We start from the raw sequence: 22,981 nt of genomic DNA on the forward strand, positions 1-22,981 counted from the left end.
AAAAGAACACTCAATTTGTATTAAATTACTTGGGTCTCAAACTTTGTTTTATTTTTTTATCATCTGTGTGATTATGAATATTTTCCTCTTTCAGGGCATCAGTTTTCTCCCCTGTAAAATAAAGGGATTTTATTAGATAATCTCTGAAATCTTTGGTCTCTTTCAGAAATTGTTTTTGAACTATCTTCTGCGGAGTCTAGTCAAGAGTTAAATGAAAATGTGTGCTAATCTTGACTTTTTTGACCTGAAGCTTTTGGACCCTGATCTTATTCTGGATGCAAATTCATTTGATGAAGGACTTTCCTCTCTTTACCTTTTTTTCCCCTCCATGTTTTCTATTTATCTTTCTTATGGACTACAAAATTTCTAAACACAATTCTGATTAAAATGGGTCAGTACTTTGTCCAACATGAAACTCAAGGGATTGGGGTTTATATAGCCAAAGAAGAAGTAGTATTTGTCAGCTGACTCAGAACAGAAGGGTAAAATGTAAAATAGCTTTAGAAAAAATGTGACACCAACACTGTCACTATGTTTTGAAAGGAGTCTTAAAGCTCCCCAAATGCAGTATGGTTTTGTTACAATTAAATTACAAACTCCAGGTTCTTAGTTTTCATAGAGTTTATTAATAATCACTTGAAATAGAGAGAGCATATATATATATATAGAGAGAGATGAAAGCTTAATCTAATCTAATTGACCATGTGTTTCTCCACATGGCTGTCTCTCCCAGCCAAGGTCCTCCGCCACTGCTGTCTAAGGGAATAGATAGAGTGGGTAACCCCTTACACCTCTCCTTTGACCTGCACCTGTAACCTTTAGTTCCGGATCATGTTCCCAGGACTCTTCACCTGTGACCTCTATTTGGAACATTCACATGATGGAGGCAGGGCAGATGAGCTGGGTCAGTTAGTCAGGAAGTCCACGACCATGATGGGGGAGGGGGTTCTATTTACACAGTTTGTCTTTCTATCTGAGGTGATATGGATAGGATGGAGAGGGGGAAAATATGGTTTAGTGGAAAGAGCACTGGCCCTGAAGATAGAAAAACTAGGTTCAAGTCTCATTACTGACAAAAATACTTAATTTCTCTGAGTTTCAGTTTCTATAGCTTAAACACAGTGATAACACTACATGCATTATCTTCTTCATAGGGTTGTTTAAGGAAAGAGTTCCTCAAACCTATATGAATTATTATATCACTGTTATTATTGATGTCATAATCATCATAAATAATAGTAAAAATTACATAAGCCCAATCTTGGGCTTTAAGCAGGTCTTTGTCAGCTGAGGTTCCTCTAATTGGAACACAAACAGATAAATCTTTTAAAACCGTTTTAAAAACATTGATATTTTGTTTTGATATAGTAGACATGTATATAAAATAATGGCTCCCTCACCAACAGAGTAGTTTACTCTAAAAGAAAGCAAATAATATTACAGAATGAGTTCAATAACAGTACATATTTTTTTTTTATAGTTTGCCATTTGTTAACACAAAGGATGCAAGGTTTAACTTCAAGTTACTTCAAAACTTCAAGAAACTTCAAGTGGGAAGCTAGGTGGCCCAATGGATAAGAGCCAGGCCTAAAGTTCAAATCTAGTTTCAGAAACATCATAGCTTTGTGAGTTTGAGCAAGCTGCTTAATCCCCATTGCTAAGTCTTTCCTTTCTTCTGCCTTAGAACCAATACACAGAATTGATTCTAAGATGGAAGGAAAGGGTTTTAAAAAAACCCACACTCCAAAAATCTGGTACCAACATTGTGCACTATGCCTGGCATATGGCAGTAGGTGTTTAATAATGCCTTTTTGGTATTATTTTTAACTCCATTTTGTTGACATTTAATATTATATTCATTATATCATTATATAGTCATGCACATTTTTTTTGCATTGGTTGTCCCCTCACCTCTGCCTCTTAGAATCTCTAGCGCCTGTCCAGAATTAGCTCAAGCACCATCTTCTGCATGAAACCTTTCCTCCTTCTCTCCCTCTTTCCTTTCCAGCAGATGTTGTTTAATAAATTTCTCAGGAGAAAAGATTGTTTTACATTAAAAAAGTCTCTAGAGCCTTATACAGGGCCCACCACATAGTAGATATTTAATAAATACTTGCTGATTGATAGAGTAAAAAGTCTTAAGAAGTGAATGGACAGCATACATATCTACATGTTGTTTCTCATTTGCTGAGAGAGCTGTTATGGGATATTAAAGGGGAGTCTGGAAGGCTTAGAACAGTACTCTGTCTGTCTGTCTGTCTGTCTATCTATCTATCTAAATATTATATCTATATATTTGCAACAGCCCTTCTCAAACAGAGATTTCTGGCCTCTGAGGAAGATTATTGGGTTTGATGATAAAAAAATGTTTACAATGAGTGATCATTGATACATGATAAATATCTAAGAATATCCTAGTGGAAAAGTCATGTGTTTAATCATTTTTTGGTTCTGCCTGACTCTTCATGATCTCATTTAGGATATCCTAGCCAGAGATACTGGAGTGTTTTGCCATTTTCTCCTCCAGCTTACTTGACAGATGAGGAAACTGTGCTAAACAGGGTTAAATGACTTATCCAGGGTTATATAGCTAGCAAGTTGTAGAGACCAGATATGAACTCAGGAAGAAGAGTCTTCTTGGCATTCTATCCACTGTATCACCTACCTGCCCATAAACCACTATAATTCAGAAGAAACAGAACTGAGATTTAAATCAGAGGATCTGGGTTTTTATTGGTTCTCCTGCATATTTTCTTTGGCCTTCTCTTTCTTCTATCTGTAAAAAGATGAAGTTGTCCTTATATCTAAGCTTGATTCCAACTAGGACAGTGAAGAACTTCTCAAAGAATCTAAAGTTTCAAGATAACTGAGAAAACAATGATAGGAAAATTGAAATTGAAGTTGGAGATGAATTAATATGCTATAGCAAAATTATGAAATGGGTCAAAGATAACATCTAAACTAGCTTAACTGTTCTCCAATGTGATGGAAAAAAGATCAACCAAGAAGTTAGTATTAAATTTATTTAGATTTAGCTTAATAGATATAACCTCTAGATCTCTAATTTCTTGAGGACACCATATTTAAAAAAAATCAAATGAGAGTAATATGACCACTAGAATATCTTTGGAGACTCTTGTACAAGATTCAGAATTAGAAGATCTGAATTCAAATTATAGATGATCTCTTTGAGCTTCACTTTCTTTATTTGTAAAATGGTGATAATACTTGCAAAACCCAACTAGTGTTGTTATAAAGAAAGTACTTTTTAAAGTGCTATAGAAAGGAGAATTGTTATTATCATAGCAAGACCTTAGCAGAGTAAATAAAATTTCTCTCTAGTCAAAGAGCACAAAAAATTTTGATTGGCAAATGAGAGTAGGCAAGATGTGTGGTTGTTTCTAAGGGCCATCTGTCTACTCTAATCTGGATTTCACATATTCAAATGGATCTGTGATGCCATTGATGTGTCCATTCCCTCTAATAATGTAGAACCACAGCCTCTCCATATCTGTCTATCTTATGCTATTCATGTCCACATCCTCTCATAAGTTAGACACAGGGCCCACCTACTATGCTGGGGACCTTCCTTATGTTCTCTCAACAATTAAATTTATTAATGGAGCACATGAGCTGTCCAGCACTTATCCCCTTCTATAGCACTCCAACTACATAACCAGCTTACTTTATTTTCCCCCTATCCATTTGTCGGAAGACATTCTTATTACTGAGAAATAGCATTTTTAATAGTGATTGGGATTTTCCAGGATATGAAAAATTTTTAAAAATGTTCTTAAATTATCTTTAGAGAATCTCAAAGTAGAAAGACAAATATCTGGATTTAGAAGAGTTGAGTTCAAGATTAAAAAGTGCTCCAAATGACTAATAATTAACTAAAGATTTGATAGTTAATAATCAATTGAAACAATTTTAAATTTCATCTTATTGAGATATTCTTAACAGCACTTTTTGTGATAGCAAAAAAAAAGTGGGGGGTGGGATAGGTTAAGCATCTGAAGGCAGTTGGTTTCAGATTGAACACAGTAACTAATCTTGGTCTGAAAGGACAGCTGATGAAATATACATTCTCTCAGTAGAAAGAGAAGGGGTTATTTATTCAAAATGTTGTACGTATGATCAGATAGAGTTGCTATGTGAAGAGCTGTATGAATATTTTTCTTTGTTACAGGGAAAGTTTATATCAATGATTAATATATAAAGCAGAGTAAAATTTCTAAAAAAATTTTAAAAGGACATTAAATTTTTGGTATTCAGAACTATGAGAGAAGGGTTAGAGAAATGAGAAGAGTCCACTATGGCCCTAAACAAGAGGAAGCCCCTCTTAAATTTAACTTTGATAAGGTTTTTAAAATTTTAAAGGAAGCAATTCCACATAGATTTCAATAAACTCAAGTTTTAACAGTGAATTCTTTTCTAACCTGGTGAGTAACGCATTACAGACAGCTGTTCATTTCCATCTGTGTGCACCGTGACTAAATCTTTTGTTTCTGTGTCAAATACAAACCACCTGTTAGAAAACAGAATAAAAATGCATTAAGTTCTTGTATAAGAAATGGTTTAAAGTAGGTCTATTTAACTTAATAACTGAGTTGCAATAATAACACTTTGTGTTCTCTGTAATAGGGAAAGATCTCTAAAATGATCTCTAACTCCCCATTTCAAATATCTTTGTATATGCATATTTCCTAATGATAAATATATTGGCTAACAATGCAAAACTACTTGGTTATTAATATCATATCACTTATCCCCATCTTTGTATTGCAACCTAAAACAGGGTTTACTTTTTTGTATAATACAGGTGGAGAAATTGAGGTCTTTAATTGAGGACTTCACAACCCAGAGTAGATACCCATATTTAGATATAGATCTAGACTCTCAGATCTACCTTCTGACCTTCAATAGAAAGAACATTAAATTTGATTTGAAGTCAGAAAACTTTGAACCCAGATTCAAATCTCAGCTCCTGAGCAAACCACTTCCTGTCTAGGGGCCTATTCTAGCCCTTAGTAGTTATCTCCTGGACCAACTCATAGATGCTAAAACATTCCAACATAAGAAGTACTAAACAAAAGCTTCTGTGTGAATTGTTTATTGCACATATAGCATGCATGCCTTATTATCTGTTGTCAAAGATCCTTTCAGGGGTTCCTCTAGTTTCAAACTATTTTAATAATAGAGCTAAAATGTTATTTGCCTAATAAAATACCCCTCCTTTTCTCAACCACATATCAGTGTGAGGATGAATTTTTTTCCTGTTTCTTAATCAAACAACATATCAGAACAGAATGAATACAGAAGCAGACATGAGAACCTAGCTATCTTCTATTAAGTCAGACATAAAAAAGATTTGCCAAAATATATAAAATACTGTCTTTTTGCTATATTTTTGTTTTTGAAAATATATTTTTATAAAATATTATTTGTTATTATGCAATGCATTTGTTATTTTAATGAATTAATATGTATTAGTTTTCATTTCCAATACTGTGAATACCAAGAGATATAACCCACATAAACAAAAGCTCTTTGGGGTTCTCAATACTTTTAAGAGTATAAAGAGGTCCTCAGTCATTTTTAAAAGTGGAAAGGGGTCGTAAGACCCAAAAGTTTAAGAATCATTTCTTTAGAATCTAGAAAATGACTCAGCATAATTAAGAGTCAAATCAGAAACATAGGTCAGAATAAACATAATGGTACTTCTCTATTTTTTCCATGAGCTTTGTTATAAGTTAATGAATACATGTAAGGGATAAACTTGTAGGCTACAAGGAATATTTTCAGAGTTTAATCAAGGCCTCTATCTCCATTGGGGGAAGCCTAAAGTTAGCCATGGGTATGAATCAGGATCTCTTGCCCCTTCCTTTGCTGCTCCAGTTACAATGCTCAAAGACTTCAAAGACAGGGAAAAGGGATAATATCTTGCTTCCCCAACAATCAATTGTGTAGACTCTCTGAGAAGCACGGGATAATTGACTAGTACGTGTCATAGATGAAATCTTCATTGTGCAAAACAAGAAAGTTGATGGGAAGTCAAAGTATCCTCATTTGTAAAACAAAGTGTTTGGTCTAGACACCTCTGATTATTCTAGATTGCCATTCAGCCCTAGATTGAAAATCATATGATTTTGATGGATGGGGACTTAGAAGTATGTAGCAGCTTCTTGCCCCTCCCTGTCTCCAACCATCCTGAGGCCTTGTGTGACTACAAAGAATCCTTCAATTGTTTATGAAGAAATAAAAGTTTTGAACATTTTTTCCTCCCTTTTCCTAGTATGGCTGATTTAGTCAGTCACCAGCATTTATCATGTCCTTATCATTATGTGCCAGGCACTGTGTTAAGCACAAGGCATACAAATAAAGGCTAGAAAGTGGTCCTTGACCTCACTGAGTTCATATTCTAATGAAGGAGGCAATATGTTAATAATGATGTACATATAAGATATATACATGCAATGTGTGCAAAGAACAATTCACTCCAGGACTTTTTTCTTGAGCACTTATATTAGGATGTCTTATATCTATGAGATGGGCTAGCAGGCAATTGCTCAGTGCTAGAGAGGTCCAAAACAGGAGGTAACTTGCCAAGAGCCAATTAAATCTATATATCTCCAACTCCATGTCTCTAGATTCAGAGCCTGGGGGCATTGGGGTACCTTCCATACTAAAAGGAGAAACTTTGGGGTATTAATGTAATAAGTTGTATTTGGGGCATGTTTCATTGGAGATGCCTGTAGGACATTATGTTTGAGATGTTTAAGATAGTTTATAATGTAGGGCTAGAGCTCAGTTAAGAGGTAAGGGATATTAGGATTTATGATTTATCTGTGTGTAGATATCACCATGAGATGGTATAAAGGGAAAATTGAATAGCCAGGATAAACCCTTGGGGGCATATTCATTGTTTGTGAGTATTGCCAGGATGAAAATACAGCAAAAGAGAATGAGAAAGAGTAGGAGGAGAATCAAGAGTGAGCAGTGTCAGCAAAAACTAAAGAGGAAAAAAAATCCAGGAAAGGATCAATAGTCATTTAGAGAGGCATTTGCTGCCAAATGCAGGAATTAAAATGGGAGGGAGAATTAATTCTTCTTTTCATTTAAAGGAAGATTCTGCAAACTCAGAGATATAGAATAATTTAGCAGGGCTAATTCACTTCCCCTCTTAGGATATCAGTTTTCTCAACTGTAAAATGAAAGGATTATTTGAAGTGTCTATTCTCTAAAGTCCTGTCCAACTCCAAATCCTATGAGTCCCCCTTTTTTGACATTGTTTATCTAAACAACCATTTTCCTTTAAAAACCTCTTTAACTTTCAGTATCTTAAAAACTTGAACCAAAAGAGTGAAGCTGGGGGCAGCTGGGTAGCTCAGTGTATTGAGAGCCAGGCCTGGAGACAGGAGGTCCTAGGTTCAAATCTGGCCTTAGATACTTCCCAGCTGTGTGACCCTGGGCAAGTCACTCAACCCCCATTGCTGAGCCCTTACCACTCTTCTGCCTTGGAGCCAATACACAGAATTGATTCCAAGAGAGAAGGTAAGGGTTTAAGAAAAAAAAAGGGTGAAGCTGATTTATAGCATACCCTTTTAAAATGCTAATATGCTTTCACCCATTTATATGCTTAAATTAACACAAAGGTTAGGCACCAAGGGGACAATATGAAAGGGGAAGTCTAGGCTTGCGGGAACTTAAGTCATTCAATTCTAGGCCGCAGTTTTCTTATTTGTCCTTGCTATATTCTATTGATATAGTCCATTCATACCTGAAAAATGTTAAACAGGCAAGATTAGCCTTAGCCACCTAGTTATCATGAGGGAGGCATGACCTATCAGGGCAAAAATCTGGAAAACTCTGGTTTGAGTCATAGGCATACAGTAAGTAGTCTCATGAAATGTTCTGTTGAGCTTTATCAGACTCCATTCTTGAGAAAATGTTTTTTAGTATCTGGCTAACTGGTAAATATTTCTCCATTTCTTGGTTTCCATAAAGACAGATTCCAAATGTTACTGGCAGGGAAAATAAACACCAAACAAACTTTGGTTTGAAAACTTAGCAAACTCTATCCTATACTAATAAAGACCAATAAGGGATATGCAGAGAAAATGTTGTTTCTAAGAAAGGGCCAAGTAAAAAAGTTAATTATGAATTCCGAGCTTTGCTTGTTAGTTGCACCTGGTTCCTGGTAAAACCAATAGACTCTAAGAAAATGCATTCAAGTGCTCCACTGGGCTACGTTTCTAGGAGAAATCAAATTTTTAGTGAGCTCCTAAAACACAAAGAAATGCACTTATTAGTCAGTCCTACCTTCCAGTTAGTGTCCCAATGGCAATGACAGACCCTGAAGGATGAAAACCAGAAGACTGTGCTGGATCCTAAAATATTTAGAAAGGAAGTATAAATTAAGGGCAAGAAAAAATGTATTCATATAAACAAATAAGAACACTGGTTTATTAGTTTAGTAAGATAATGCCATAAAATCCTCAAAAGGGAAATTTTTTCTTACTGAATTACACTGAAATATATTTTGGGAAGAAAGAGTAGGATAGAGTGGGAGAAGTCCCTGAAAGGTAGTTGGGATACTTGGTTTCTATTTCTGGTTCTGGCAGTGAAGACTGTGTATGACCTTCGAAAAACCATATACTATCTCTGGGTCTCACTGTTGGGTGCTAAGAATAATGGGAACAGCTGCTGAGAGATTTAGTTTTAATGTGAATATAGGCAGTGTTTTCTGTATTGTCTTTTTCATTTCAGGACAGATGTCAGGTTCTAGGAAGATTTTACAGAGGGATACAACACAGATTTTGTGAGATAAACTAAGATACACAGAAATTTAGAATACAATTGTTTTCTTTTAAACAGAGAGTAGGCAATGGAAACTGTCTTGCTCTGAGTGTGCTCTGAGGTAGGAAGCTGCCTCAGAGAATAAGCAGGCCATGATATGATATGTGCATTGAGGCATCTAAGATTGGCTTTCTTTCTTCCTTCCACTAGCCATGTTTTTAGACTTCCTGGATAAAATTAAAATAATGGGACTGAACGACTTCTCGGCAAGATCATGTGAGGAAGTACAGAAACATGACCAGTACTGACCTGAACCTTGGAAACTAGAAAGCAATGTGAATGGAGACCAGTGTTGAAAGAAAGGTTCTTATATAGGATAACTGGGGAAAGTTTGAGAGGATAGGGATGGTGCTTTCTTCATATAGGAAGACTTTTTCTTTTCCAGTTAATCTTATTTAAAATAAATTATCCAATTACAGCATGCTAAGTTTCCTTTGCTGGTTCATCAAAAGCATGCCCCCTAATAACATCATATCTACTGGGTGCTCACAGCTATGTTCTGGGACCTTTTCTTTTCTAGTTACATTCACTCTTGGTGCTTTTATTAATTAGCTCATTATAGTTGGTTGGTCATTTTTAGTCATGTCTGACTTGGGGTTTTCTTAGCAAAGACACTAGAGTGGTTTGCAATTTCCTTATCCAGCTCATTTTCCATATGAAAAATCAACACAGTTACAAAGCTAGTAAGTGCCCAAGGTTGGATCTGAATTCAGGAAGATGAGTCTTCTTGACTCCAGGCTTGGCACTCTACAGTGCCACCTATTGCCTTCTATTAGCTCACATGGGTTCACTTAGCAATCACAGTTCTGTGCATCCTAGTATGTCCCCTGAGCTCCAGGTATAAATCTCCAAGTACTTATAGTCACATAGTCTCCTCATAGTTAACGTCCATATCACTTCTCACCTAGACTATTGCAATGGCTTCCTTTTTTTTTCATTTTGAATTGGAAATTTTTATTTAATTAATTTAGAATATTTTTCCATTGTTACATGATTCATGTTCTTTTCCTCTCCTCCCCCTGCCCCCACCCACAGCCAACGTGCAATTCCACTGGGTTTTACATGTATCATGCAATGGCTTCCTAATTGGTCTTCCTGCCTCAAGTTACTAAACCTACCAAACAGTTACTAAAAGCAATTTTCCAAAAGTATAGGTCTAACTATTTCACTCCTCAATAAATTTTAATGGCTCCCTATTCTCTTTAGGAGTAAACATAAAACACCTTTGTTTAGCTTTAGAATCTTTCACAATCCTGCCCTGTTTTTTTATCTTTGCAGTGGCTGATCTTTATGTAGGAATAAATTCTCTATTCACTTCTATCTTAACATCCACTGCTTCCTTCATAACTCAGCTCAAATGACATCTTTTAAATGAAACCCTCCCAGATCCTGCTAATATCTTTCCCCAGTAATTACCATATTTATTTTATATAGATTTTACTCATATGTTGTCTTCCTTGACAGATGAAAGATTGTTGGGGGCAGGAACTGTATCCCCTGTGTCTAGCATAGCTCCTAGACCTAGAGCATAATAGGTGCTCAATAAGTGCTTGTGGATTGACTGATTAAATATCTGAATTCTTGGGGCTGTGGTAAGAGAAGGGAGCCCAGGCAAAGTGGGGTTCATGAGCTGTGTAGAAACTAGATTTCATATTTTAATATTTGAACAACATTTCATTTGATCCCCTGTAATGATTTTTTGGGGCACTTTAATGCCTTTAACTCCAGAAATACATTGGATAAGATGTTCATATTAGAAAATATTTGGATTATACACAATGTGTCCCTAGATTGATTTTAGACCCAGACAATGGAGGCTAATCTAAATTGCTTAGCACCTATGTAAAGTGTGGGGTTGGCTTTATTGACAAGTAGAAGAAGCCTTTGTAAGCTGGTGGTCAATGTTGATACTGCTGTCTCTTGGGAACATTATCAGAAGCACATTCCTAAGAGAAAGTGAGATCAAGGGCTGGTGGCTCAAACAGGGTGTCCCCTGTCAACCAGGCAGATACTGCCTCCCATCTCTGAATAATAAAGTGCAGAGGTTCTTAAATGTTTTTGTTTCATGATTCCTTTTTGCAGTCTGAGAAAATCTATGGATCTTTTCTCCAAATAATTTTTAGAAATTATATTAAATAAAACAGGATTACAAAGGGAACAGATTATTAGAGTCTGTATATAGGAAGACTCTAATAATTATATCTAGTGGTGAGTCTAAGAACCATAGTAATTTTTTTAAACCCTTAAGTTCCTTCTTAGAATCAATACTGTGTACTGGTTCCAAGGCAGAAGAGTAGTAAGGGATAGGCAATGGGAGTTAAGTGACTTGCCCAGGATCACACAGCTAGGAAGTATATCAAGGAAGCCACATTTGAATCTAGGACTTCCCATCTCTAGGCCTGGCTTCCAATCCACTGAACTATCCAGTTGTTCCTATAGTAATTTTTAAGTGATAATGAACGTAAACATTTCAAGATATCTGCTACATATGTGATGTAATATAAAAAATGTCTGTGCTTTCTTCTAGTGACAAAGTCATAGATCCTGCTAATACTATTGTGATCTGTTGCCTACTCATAATTGAAAGAAATGATACATTCAGTTAGTTATTTGTGAAAATAAAGATATAATTTGTTATTTTTTTGCCATCCAACTCCTGAAATATATCCATTATTACCTAGAGTGGGTGTGGTGAGGTGTTGATGACGAATTAAGAACTCTCAATATAGTGGCACATCTTTGTGTTGGCTTAAGGAAGCAGCACTTAAGCTGCATGACCTAAAGTCCCTAAATGTTAGGAGAGTCCAAAATATTATAGTCACACTAGAAAAAATTTTAAAAAAATTTGAACTATAGAAACACAGAAGAAAAACAACTGCTTGATCACATGGGGCTATGACTGGGAAAGTAGACTCTAAAAGATCACCCTAATGCAAATAAACTTCTTTCTCATCCAGTGTTGTGCAGAGCTAAACACAAAATGGAAGAAATTTGCCAAGGCTGTGACAGCAGCAGTGTGGCCTCACATTATACCACAGGGCCAAAAAATTGAGAAACAGAGAGAATGGGGCAGATGTGTGAGACAGGATCAGAGGCATTTCACTAAACTTGAGGGGGAAGAGCTCAGTAAATTCTGTTTCTCAGAAAGTCACTTTGGGCAGAGAGCAAGGCAACTGGTGAACCATGACTTGCCCAGAATGGGAGAAGAGTGAGGTGTTTTGAGATCTGGCCCCCAAGGAAACCACTGTTAGAGGAGAGGGACTCAGAAAGTGAATAATAGGGGGAAAAAGGATAGAAATTACCAAGACTCTTAGGAAAAAACAAACCTCAAAGACCTTGAGCATAAGCAGATAAATCAACAAAGAAGAAAATATGGCCTCCAGATCTAGCAAATAAGTTCAAGATACGTAATAAGACGTGCAGTTAAGCCTATACTTGTCTTAGTGTTTTGATGTGCAATAGTCATTAAAAACTACCTGCGAAAAATTCACCTATATGAAAATGGAAGGCACTATACCACTAACTTTCAACATCAAACTCAAAGACTCCATATTGGAAGTCTTCATGCAAAGGTTGGATGACTTCTTATCTGGTATCTAATTGAGAGTATTCTTTTTTAGGTATAGCCTGCTCTGAATGGCCATACAGATCCCTTCAAACTCTGGAATTCTGTGATTATATGAAAAACACTGAAGTTAACAAAAATAATTTTATTTTTTTACACCTCAGCTTTAAGTTTTAAGTTAACCCATTCAAGAAGAGTTTTAGATATAAAGGTGAGATTGAAATAATCTCACCTCATTTTAACCTTGATGACTTAACTAGGTGAGAATAAATCTTAATAATCAATCACAAGTTTTAGAGAAAGGTTTGTAGCCTTCTTGTCATGGATTCCTTTGGTGAAGACCTCAGAATAATGTTTCTAAATGTATTAAATATACATAAGATTACAAAGGAAACAAATTATACTGAAATAGTTATAAAATATGAAGGCATCCTTTTCCCCTAAGTTCATGGGTGCCAATTTAAGAATCTTTGCTTAAGTAGAAAAAATCTTTGGACCTACAGTCTGAAGTGATATTGCACAAGAACTCAGACGGGATGATGTAACTTGGCCACACTCCAGGAGTCATGTATAAGTTCTCAAGCTTGTTAGAACTGGATTTTTTTTTTGAAAAGTTAGAGCCAATGTGGAGTTCAATTAAATCTAAGAAGTGGTTACTTGGAAGGAGGAGGCTAAAAGAGAGGCCTTAGCTCTAGTTTTGGACTAAGTTTCCTCTCTGTTTCTCCCTCCCTTTATGGCCAGAGAGGGATATTGCAAGCTTTAAGACTCTACAAAATTTTGTACTTCCCATTTTCCTATCAGTTTCCTAGCTGCATCCCCAAATCAACTAATGCAGTGTTATCATCAGGAGCCAAGGAAAGGTAGATCCAGATTCACTGTGCTTAAAGGGAATTCTTGAGTATCTCCCAAATGAGAGAATAGGAATTATAGAAACCAAGAGCTGTGAGTTATTCTTTTGTTACCTAGGCTTTCTAAGCTTGAATCATTTTTGCTTGGACTCTATATATACTTGTAAAGTGTGTATCACAGATATTGGGGGTATGTCTATACTAACTGCTCTTCCATTTCACCTTGATAAATGTCCCTTTCTAAAAGGTACTTCAGTTTGGCTAACAAAAAAGATTTTCAACTGATAATCTAGGGTGGGGAGGAGGGGAGTGCATCAGTGGGGCCTTGAATCAATGACATTAGAGAATTGCCCAATTATTCACAGAACTCTGAGGGGGAGATGCAATTTTGTTCTATAGACCTGAGCCTCATCTGCAAGGTCAAAAGTTGAGGTAAGGATTCTCAGAGCACATGTGGGCTACATAAATTTATAATAATTATCTCTACTTTATTTTAGCCACTTTAAACTATGTGGTCTACTATCAACTACTATCAACTATCTACTACTATTTCAGTTGTGGAACTTGATAGTTAACATATTCTCTTGAAAAGAATAATTGATTACCTGACCAAAAGCTCAGAAATAAGTCTCCAAATTACAAAACAGAAGATGTTTGACTCAAAGTTATTAAGAATGTAATTTCTAAAAGAAATTTATTATCTATGAAACCTTGGTTATAATCCCTTTTAATTTCATGCAAAAATAAGTTAAGGCAATATATATATTACAATAAGTTTTATGTAAATCAGAAAAAGTACTAGTTTTATGCAAGTATTTACCTCTATTATTTTATTCCAGATAGGTTGATGACTTATTGCATCCCAAAGTGTAACATGTTTGTCATGCCCACATGTCAAGAACTGAGACTTTGAAGAATGGATGGCTAGCCCCCAGAGTTCATCAGTGTGGCCCTACATAAAAATAAAGAGAAAATGAAATTGTTTTCTAAAATACTTAGATCAATAGTTTTAGTATATTAATAATCATGATTTGATGGCACAATTTGAATTTATTTTTCTCTGTTTCTTTCATAATTTACATTTTCAGCTTATAAACTACAAACTAGTTGCATCCCAAATTTCTATAGTATTGTTCTTACAACAATCCTGGGATGTAGATAGTAAAAGTAATTATCACCTGAAACAGTGGATAGCAACAAAAACATATTATGAATCTATTGTATTAGTCTCTGCAAAAGGTATTAAATGAAAATAAGGCACGTTCCCCAAAGTCATACAGCTTACCATAGAGTAGAGGGAAAAGATACCAACATAGTAAATGTAATATCCAATATTGCCTATTAATTACTTTAGAGAATTTTAAAATAAAGTATTATATGAGGTCTTATTGGGGATAGTGGTCAGAGAAGGCTTCACAGAACAAGTGACATTTGATTTGGGCTTTAAAAGATGATTAAGAATTCAACAGAAGAGAAAGAAGAGTATCCCAGATATACTGAATATCCTAAGTAAAGATATGTCAGAACATATGTAGGCTGGGGGCCAGAGAGTTGTCTATTTTAGTTGGAATAAATAGTGTATAAAAAGGAAGTTATCTGAGATAAGATATATCCTTGCTCTGGATACCTGAAGCTCATCTGCCACATAAAACAAGAAAGGTAAGGCAGATTGAGAGAGAGGGGAGGACACTTACTGCTACACAAAATGGTCTTGATTTTTCCTTGGTAAACTATAGGAAGCCACGATAAATTTTTAGAGGCATTGACATGACCAGATTTGTGAATAAAAAAGATTATTCTGGCACCAAAGTGAACTATTAGAGAACCAGTGAATATTGGTGCCTCAGAACAGAATATTTCACTATAACATTAAATATCTCTAGACTTAGAATCTCAGCATAGAAAGGAACCTTAGAATCAACTGGTTTAATCCATTCATTTTGCAGGTCAGGAACTTGAAGCCCAGAAATGTTACATGATTGATCCTCAAATCACAGCAAGTCAGGGGATCAAAGCAGGGACTATAACCTATACCTTCCTAATTTCCAGGTTAAATGATTTACCACTTTAGCACACCACCTCATAGTGAATTCTATTACAAATTAAAATAATAAAATGCTTGGTTGACTTACCCATGCTGAAACTTACCTGGGTAATTGGATTAAAATCCCCTGACAGAGTGCCTTGTAAAACAAAGTTTCTAGTAGTACCAATCAAGACAACATCGCCTTTTCCCTCAGCTACTGTTCTTATTGGACCAAACTGTTCTGGAATCTGCTTTTAAAACAGACACAAGAAAATAAAAAGTTAAGGGATTCATGAAATTACTCTTAAAATATAATCATTTAAAATGTGTATGCCTAACATTCATTATTTCAGTGCCTGGCATGGTACCTTCCCAGTAGGTTACACTCCAAGTCAATAAATATTTGAGGAATTTTAATGAGGGAATGATCAAAACTATAAATTGTTTTAAAAATATTACTTATCTGAAAGTTCTTAATAGTTAATTTTAAAAGAACCTATAAAAATGAGCCTTATAGAATTTTCTAGTTGATACTCTAATGTTATGAAATGCCATTGATTTTATACTTTGACTTGCAGATGAGGGCAAATAGTATATCACTCCAATATTAAATACATATCAATATATAAATATACATCATATATCATCAACCTGGCCATATCCTATGTTTTTTATCATCATCTGAGCCCATCTTTGAATTTGATTATCAAATTATGCTGACTTAGGTCATAGGATCTTTTCAAGCTCTTCATAGAATTTTTTTCCTTCTTTATTCTCTATAACAGATGCTGCTGCTCAAGCTACAGTTATCTTTATAGCAGTCTGATTGTGCTTATCATGAGCAGTTCAAAACAAGGTTACAGAATGTCTTATTAAATGATGTATTTTGATGCCATAATGTAGTGAACCTTATGAACATCTTTGTTTACAATTTTTAACGAGAACTTGTAAGCTTTTTGGGTGTAATTTCCTTTCATCTTTTTCTGGATATCACCAACTGTATACCCTATACACATTTTGAACTTCACAAATTTAAAATCAAACTCTTTATTTTCTTTGCTAAATGCAACCCTTATCTAACTTTCTCTATTTCTGTGGATAGTGTCAGTAATCAGTAATTTACTCATATAATTTTAATCATTCTTGATTCTTTCCTCTCCTTCACCTTTCATATGCAGTATGTCAAGATTTATCATTTCCATCTCCATAACATCTTTTGCACCTACCCTGTTTTTGCAAATTAAATAAATATTATCTTTGTTATGACCTTTATCACCTGTCACTTGAAGATGTGGGAGGGTCTCTCCTCTCCAGTCTATCCTTTACACATCTGCTAAAATAATTTTCATTTGCTCAAGTTGTCACAAATTGTAATACATTGTCTCTTCACTTCTACTTCTTAGAATCCTTTGCTTCTTTTTAGGAGGAAGCTTTTTCCTCCTCCTAAAGGAAGTTTTTCCAATTCTTCTAATTGTTAGTACTTTCTTCCCTCCTCAAATTATATTATACTTGTTTATAACGTATTGTATTCTATGACCCAGAGTCCTAAGTTTGGGGTTTACTTGGACCATATCCAATCTTGATGATATTTCCCTGAATCTCTTTCTTTTCATTATTATGGCCCAATTCAGAGTTCTTCCTGGGATATTTTAAATTATAGATGAAACATAACAAAATTCTAGTACAAGGAATTTGAACACTTGGAAATTGCTGTTATAGGTTCTGATAATCCATGCAGTAAAACTTCACTTGGGAGAAGCTAGAAAGTTCTCTAATTTCCTCATTCTATTCTCCTCCTCAGAACTTCTCATTTATCTATTCCATGCCAGGGGTGAATAGGATAATTTTTTCCCCTTTATTACTGCTGTGTACCTGGTTTATATCTTCTTTATTATTATTATATTATTATTTGAATGAATATATTATTATATATTCAGATATGTGGGAGGTCACTTAGTAACTATGTAGAAAGAAGATAAAATTCCTTGTTAAAGTTTTTGTTTAGATATAAAGGTGCATTAAGCAGTCATAAGATGATAATATGAATTATGGAATTAAGTGATTATTAACAAAGGAATTGATAGGAACCATAGGAGGTGATAGTGTCTATTAAGAAAAAATAGTATGAATATTTTCTACATATATATTAAAATAGGAATAAAGGTCACACTGAAATTGATAATCTATTTTAACTATTTTAGAAATATTATCTAATAACTTCAAATTTTAAATATTTATTAGTCATACTTAAATCCACAAGCTATCATTTTATAAAAACCACAAATGATATCCCAATTTAATTTTTCCATGGTTCTAAGAGCATATTTTTTTTTCTGAAAGAACAATTGCATTAATCAAAAATCATAAAATGAAAAGATACATTAAAAAGGCACTTTCGTGTTCAAAATGAACCATAATTTTAAAATGTTACAGTCTAACCTCCGTTTTATTAAGTTTTTGATAGTTTCCATTCCAAGAGATGAGTTTTCTGTCTTTTCCTCCTCCTGACACCAGTGTGCCATCCCTTAGCATACAAAGTGCAAAAATGCCTCCCTCATGGGCCCCTTGAATTGCATAACTTATTCGATTTGTACCTAGACAAAGAAAAAGGTAATGAAGACATTATTTATTGTACCATATTTGGCCATTTACAAAAATTATTTAATTTCTTTTCTGGAGTATCAAATTGCTACTTGTATACAACATTAAAACAAGAATTCACTGTAACTTACATTTATATAGTATTATGTGGTTTAAAAAGTGCTTTCCCCATAATACCTGCTTGAGGTAGATAGTAGGTGTTGCTGTTCTCATTTTAAGTATGAAGAGAGTGATGTTCAGAAAGGTTAAGTGACTTACTTAATTGCACAGGATTACACTGCTAGCAAATGTCAAAACAGATATGAAACTAAGATTCCCGAGTTCAATCTGGTACTCTTTCTACTCTGCAGAAATATCTATTTCCCAGGCACTTCATACGGTATACGATAAAATGCTTAGTTCTCTTTGGAAATGAAAAAGAAGAGAAAGGGCTTACTGTATAGAGGATCAATTAAAATAAGGAAAATTATTTTCACTGTGAGGGATCAAGTAGACAGCCAAGAGAAACTATGGCATGTCTATTCCCAAGATACTTCAAGAAAACTACTGAAATTTACTATAGGATGGACCATGAATCAATAACTCCTCTACATTTTATTCTGTAAGGCATGATAAAGAGGAAATAAAGATATAATTCATGGGACTTTCTGCCTTCTTAAGTACCATCTTCTGAAGGGAAAAGCTAATTCCCAGAGTACTCTATTGGAAATGAAGAGGAAAGGAATAGCACTAGGTAAAATGCAAATAGACCAAGTTTTTGTTTTTGTTTCTCATCATCTTCTCCTACTCTTGGAATTCTTACTGTCTTGGACTCTTGGTACTTAATAATTTAATCCAATTAAACAATTATTGAGTACCTCCTATGTGCAATACACTGTTCTTGGTGCTGAAGATACAAAGAAAAAAAAATTAAAATGTCCCCATCCTCAGAGAGCTTACCTTTTCCTGAGGACATATGACACATACAGATAAGTAAATATAAAATAATGAGAAAGGAGAGGGCATTAACAATAGGGATAATTTTTAACATGACATTATTTTGAAGTGATTACACCTGTGCTGAGTTGGGAAGAAAACAAGACATTCTGAGAAGGGATGAGAAAGGAGAGCATTCAAGATATTTAGGATGGTCTTTACAAAGACAGAGAGACAGGAGATAGAATGCTAAGTTTAAAAAAAAAAAAGGTATTGTCAGCCTGAATGAAATACAGAGTTTATGACAGGGAATAATATGAAATGAGTATAGAAAGACTGATTGAAGGCATGTAACAGAGGGCTTTAAATGTCCTGTTGGCAAGTTGTATTTGACTCTAGACACAATAGAGGGCCAATAAAGATATTTTAGCAAGGAACCGATGAGTTTACAGTTCTAGCCTTAGAAGGAATAATTTGGTGGCTGTGTTGAAAAGGATTGGAGAGGTGAGAGCCTGGAAGCAGAAGGGTAATTTATAGGCTTATTATAACTGTCCAGGTAAGATAAGCTTGAACTCTGTGTTTAAAACAGTCCATTTCATATTTTCATGATACTAGTTGGTGCCTGCTATATCTGGCATCTCCCAACTTTTTTCTTGGAAAAACATTTGAGAGATATAGTCCTGAAGATACTGTGTAGTCTATATTATTAGGAATGGCCACTGTTTTGGATAATTTTGTTGAACTCTTTTATTAGAGAGGGTTCACTTAGTGTGCGTATGTGGTAGAAGAAGCAAGGAAGAGATATGCAAAAATGACTGTGAGGTAAAAAAGAAAAGATATTACTAAGATTTGTTTAAGAAAGAAAAATAAAATAAAATCTTACATAGAAATAGGATGAAGATTATGAGTAGTATTACTTCATAAAACATCAGGAAGTAGTAGAAGACAAAAAATGGTACCAAAAGCTGGGATAGACACCTAATTTATCACAATCATACTGGGAGCATTTAAGGGTGAAAGTGGAAGGAATGCAACAAATATAAAAACAGAAAAAACTTTTAAAGGTGTTTATAATATTTTTCTCCTTGATGAGAATGGAGTCAGCATACATGGATTCTAATAACTCAGTCTCCCAATATCTTTACAATCATATGGCTGAGTGAAGAGTCTACAAAATACAAGATTCTACTGTGTTATTGTTTGATGATTATTTAAAAGCATTTGATTCCATGCAGAAAATGTTATTAATGTTTCTTTTCTAACAAGACATTTTCTGCTTATATGAAATCACAAAAATCACTAAAAGATATAAAATGGAGAACTTTGTTTGAGGATCCTCTGATAACTATTATCAAATGAAGCATAAAACAGGGAGATATATGCTTATTAAAGATGTTTGCCAGTATTATGTAGTGTTTTGTGCAGAGTCCACTAGATGGTGAGGTTCTCCAGAAGCTCCTGTTTCTGGCTGACACTGTGCTGATTTAAACATGTCCTACAACATTACAGTCTCCTAAATAAGACCCATTCTATTTCATGAGAATTTGGAATAGCTGGTCACATAGCAAAAATCAAATGGATGAAGACTACCCATAACCTAGATTATGTGTGCATGTGGAGAGTTCATCAGTGCATACAGACATGGTCTGTAAAGAGAAGTGAGCCAGACTGATTGGAAGGAAATTCAATAGACCTTTAATCACAATAAGCTATTGTACTGAAACAAAGTCCATATTTTTTATTTAACAATAATATACTTCCATTTCATTTTACATGTCTGCAAATCATGAAAGACCAGTCACTCCATAATTAGCTGAGGGCCCACCAACACAGGCATCAAAATAATGAAATATTAAAGAACTAAAGCATATTGCATATTATCTTTACTATGGTCTGGATATGGAACATATGCAATATAAATTTGACAACTGTGTACTACACATAATAGATGCTTACTAAATGTTCACTGAATTGAATAATCATTTAACTACAAATTTAAAAACAATTTCTTTATAGGTCCATTGTAATTCTTGAGTAAATATTTTAAGATTTCTATTTGGTCCAGATCTGTGATTTCTTTTGTGGGGAAGGGGGAATAGGAAAGGGAACAGAATAAGCATTTCTATAACATTTAGGCACTATGTTAAGCAATTAAAAACCAAACAAACCCTTTACCTTCTGTCTTAGAATCAATACTAAGTATCAGTTTTAACACAGAAGAATGGTAAGGGCTAGCAATGGGAATTAAGTGACTTGCCCAGGGTCACACAGCTAGGATGTATCTGAGGCAAGATTTAAACCCAGGACCTCTCATCTCTAGGCCGGGGTCTCTATATCCACTGAGCCACCTACCTTCCCCTAAACACTTTCACGAATATTACCTCTTTAGATCTTCAAAACAATCCTGCCTCGTAGATGCTGTTATGTTCATTTTACAGTTGAGGAAATTGAGACAAAGGTTAAGTGACTTGCCTAAGATCCCATACTAAGTGTGCCATACTAATAAGTATCCAAGGCCAAATTTTGACTCTGGTCTTACTATCTCAATCCATTGCATCACTAGTCATCTCTGGTTTAGTGTAGAAACTATCCTCTCAAGTAGCTCAGTAATTCAAATCCCTTCTCAGACACTTAATAGCTACATATTCCTGGGAAAATGCTTAATTTTTCTCTGGCTCAGTTTTTTTAACTATATAAAGAGGGGATTGACTTGATGTTTACGAATATCTCTTCCAGATATAAATCCATGATCTTATGAATGCTTTAATAACTTTGTGTTATAAAGAGTTGCCCAGGGGCACTGAGAGGTCTTTACCCATCATCATACAGCTAGTGTCAGTGCAGGGCCTGAATTCAGGTCTTTCTTGTGTTTAGGCTGGCCTAAACATCCATTAAATTGCCTTGCCTCTAATTAAATCATCAATTCTACTGAGTGGCAACCCAAAACTTGGTCACAGGTCTTATCCACCAACTTTCCACAGTTCTAATGATTCCAATTATATGGCACTCAATTAAAAAACAAAAACAAAAAAACAGACTTGGGATTTCATCCACAGAGGGAGCTCTGGGGAGGAACTTCTTCTATCAAGGCCAATCAGTACCTTTTCTACAACTTGTAGTCTTAGAGAGCTGATTGGAGTACTGAGAAGTTAAGTGACTAGCCCAGAGTAACAAGCCAGTAGATTTTAGAGGCAATATTTGAACTCAGGTTTGCTTGACTTCAGGACTGGATTTTTATCCATTATGCCCTGCTGCCTCCCAATACTTTTTAATCTTCCACTTAATTTGGCATTTGACAACAAATGCTATTGCTAAATTTTGAAGAGAATCTTCACTAAAGCCAAACTGAACTTTGTTAGAATACTTCTAAAAATTCATTGAATTACTAACATTGCCATTTAAAAAAATATAAAGACAAAATTTTCTCTCTCTAAAAAAAAAAAGATTTTCCTTACCTTTTCCCCAAACTAGGATGTTGCCACTTGAATCACCAGTAATGGTATCACCATTTTCAGAAAAGGTTACACAAAGGACAAACTTTGGCTTCTCTTGTTTCTGCAGAGTGATATTAGCACATATTTTAAATTAAGAGACTATCTTTTAGTATGTTACTGATCTCATAATAAAATTATTTTCACATAGTTTTTTATGAAAACTAAATTAACAAATTACGCACATATTTCCTGGTTGGCTATAAGGTGACAAACTTTTTGGCCCCAGTGACATAAAAGACCAGACACTAAATTATAGAGGGATTTTTACCTTGGGTAGAGTTAAAGAGAAAATTTAGACCAATTTAATTACAGATTCTCAAAGAATTATTGAAATACTTTTAAAAAGCAGTTTTATTTTTTATTGTTATATTTTCCTGATAGGTATCAATATAAGTAACCCTTCTACCTGTGTTTGCAAGTGTTAGTTTGAAATGCGAGAGCTAAACTGTCAAAAAACAATCTAATAATCACAGAAAAAATAAGGGAACAAACAAGTTAGTATTGAATTAGATGGGAATAGAATCATGTGAACAACATAACTAAAGAAAGAAAATAGTGAGTGAAGAAATCTAAAGAGAAGGACAAGATTAAATCTGGATAGAATTGGGAAAACCAAAACAGGACTTGAAAGAATATTTTTGGAGGAAGTTAAATTTTTCTGAACATTTAGGAA

At 34.7% G+C, this 22,981-nt stretch overlaps 1 protein-coding gene across 22 annotated transcripts in view; it reads right to left on the reverse strand.

Annotated features, from left to right (window-relative positions):
* EML1 (EMAP like 1) overlaps positions 1-22,981 on the reverse strand; it is a 257,381-nt gene that overhangs the window by 15,225 nt on the left and 219,175 nt on the right. For 11 of the 22 annotated variants that reach the window (XM_056811279.1, XM_056811291.1, XM_056811276.1 and 8 more), the window contains 6 exons: positions 22,270-22,369; positions 17,738-17,892; positions 15,421-15,549; positions 14,093-14,224; positions 8,323-8,390; positions 4,440-4,528 (listed from right to left, as the gene is read on the reverse strand). In XM_056811279.1, the coding sequence (XP_056667257.1) occupies positions 4,440-4,528; positions 8,323-8,390; positions 14,093-14,224; positions 15,421-15,549; positions 17,738-17,892; positions 22,270-22,369 (673 nt within the window). The remainder of the gene's footprint in view (positions 1-4,439; positions 4,529-8,322; positions 8,391-14,092; positions 14,225-15,420; positions 15,550-17,737; positions 17,893-22,269; positions 22,370-22,981) is intronic. The other 11 variants (XM_056811293.1, XM_056811294.1, XM_056811288.1 and 8 more) reach the window with 1 other exon arrangement.

Source organism: Monodelphis domestica, chromosome 1 (genome assembly GCF_027887165.1).
Source record: "Monodelphis domestica isolate mMonDom1 chromosome 1, mMonDom1.pri, whole genome shotgun sequence".
Taxonomy (NCBI): Eukaryota; Metazoa; Chordata; class Mammalia; order Didelphimorphia; family Didelphidae; genus Monodelphis; species Monodelphis domestica.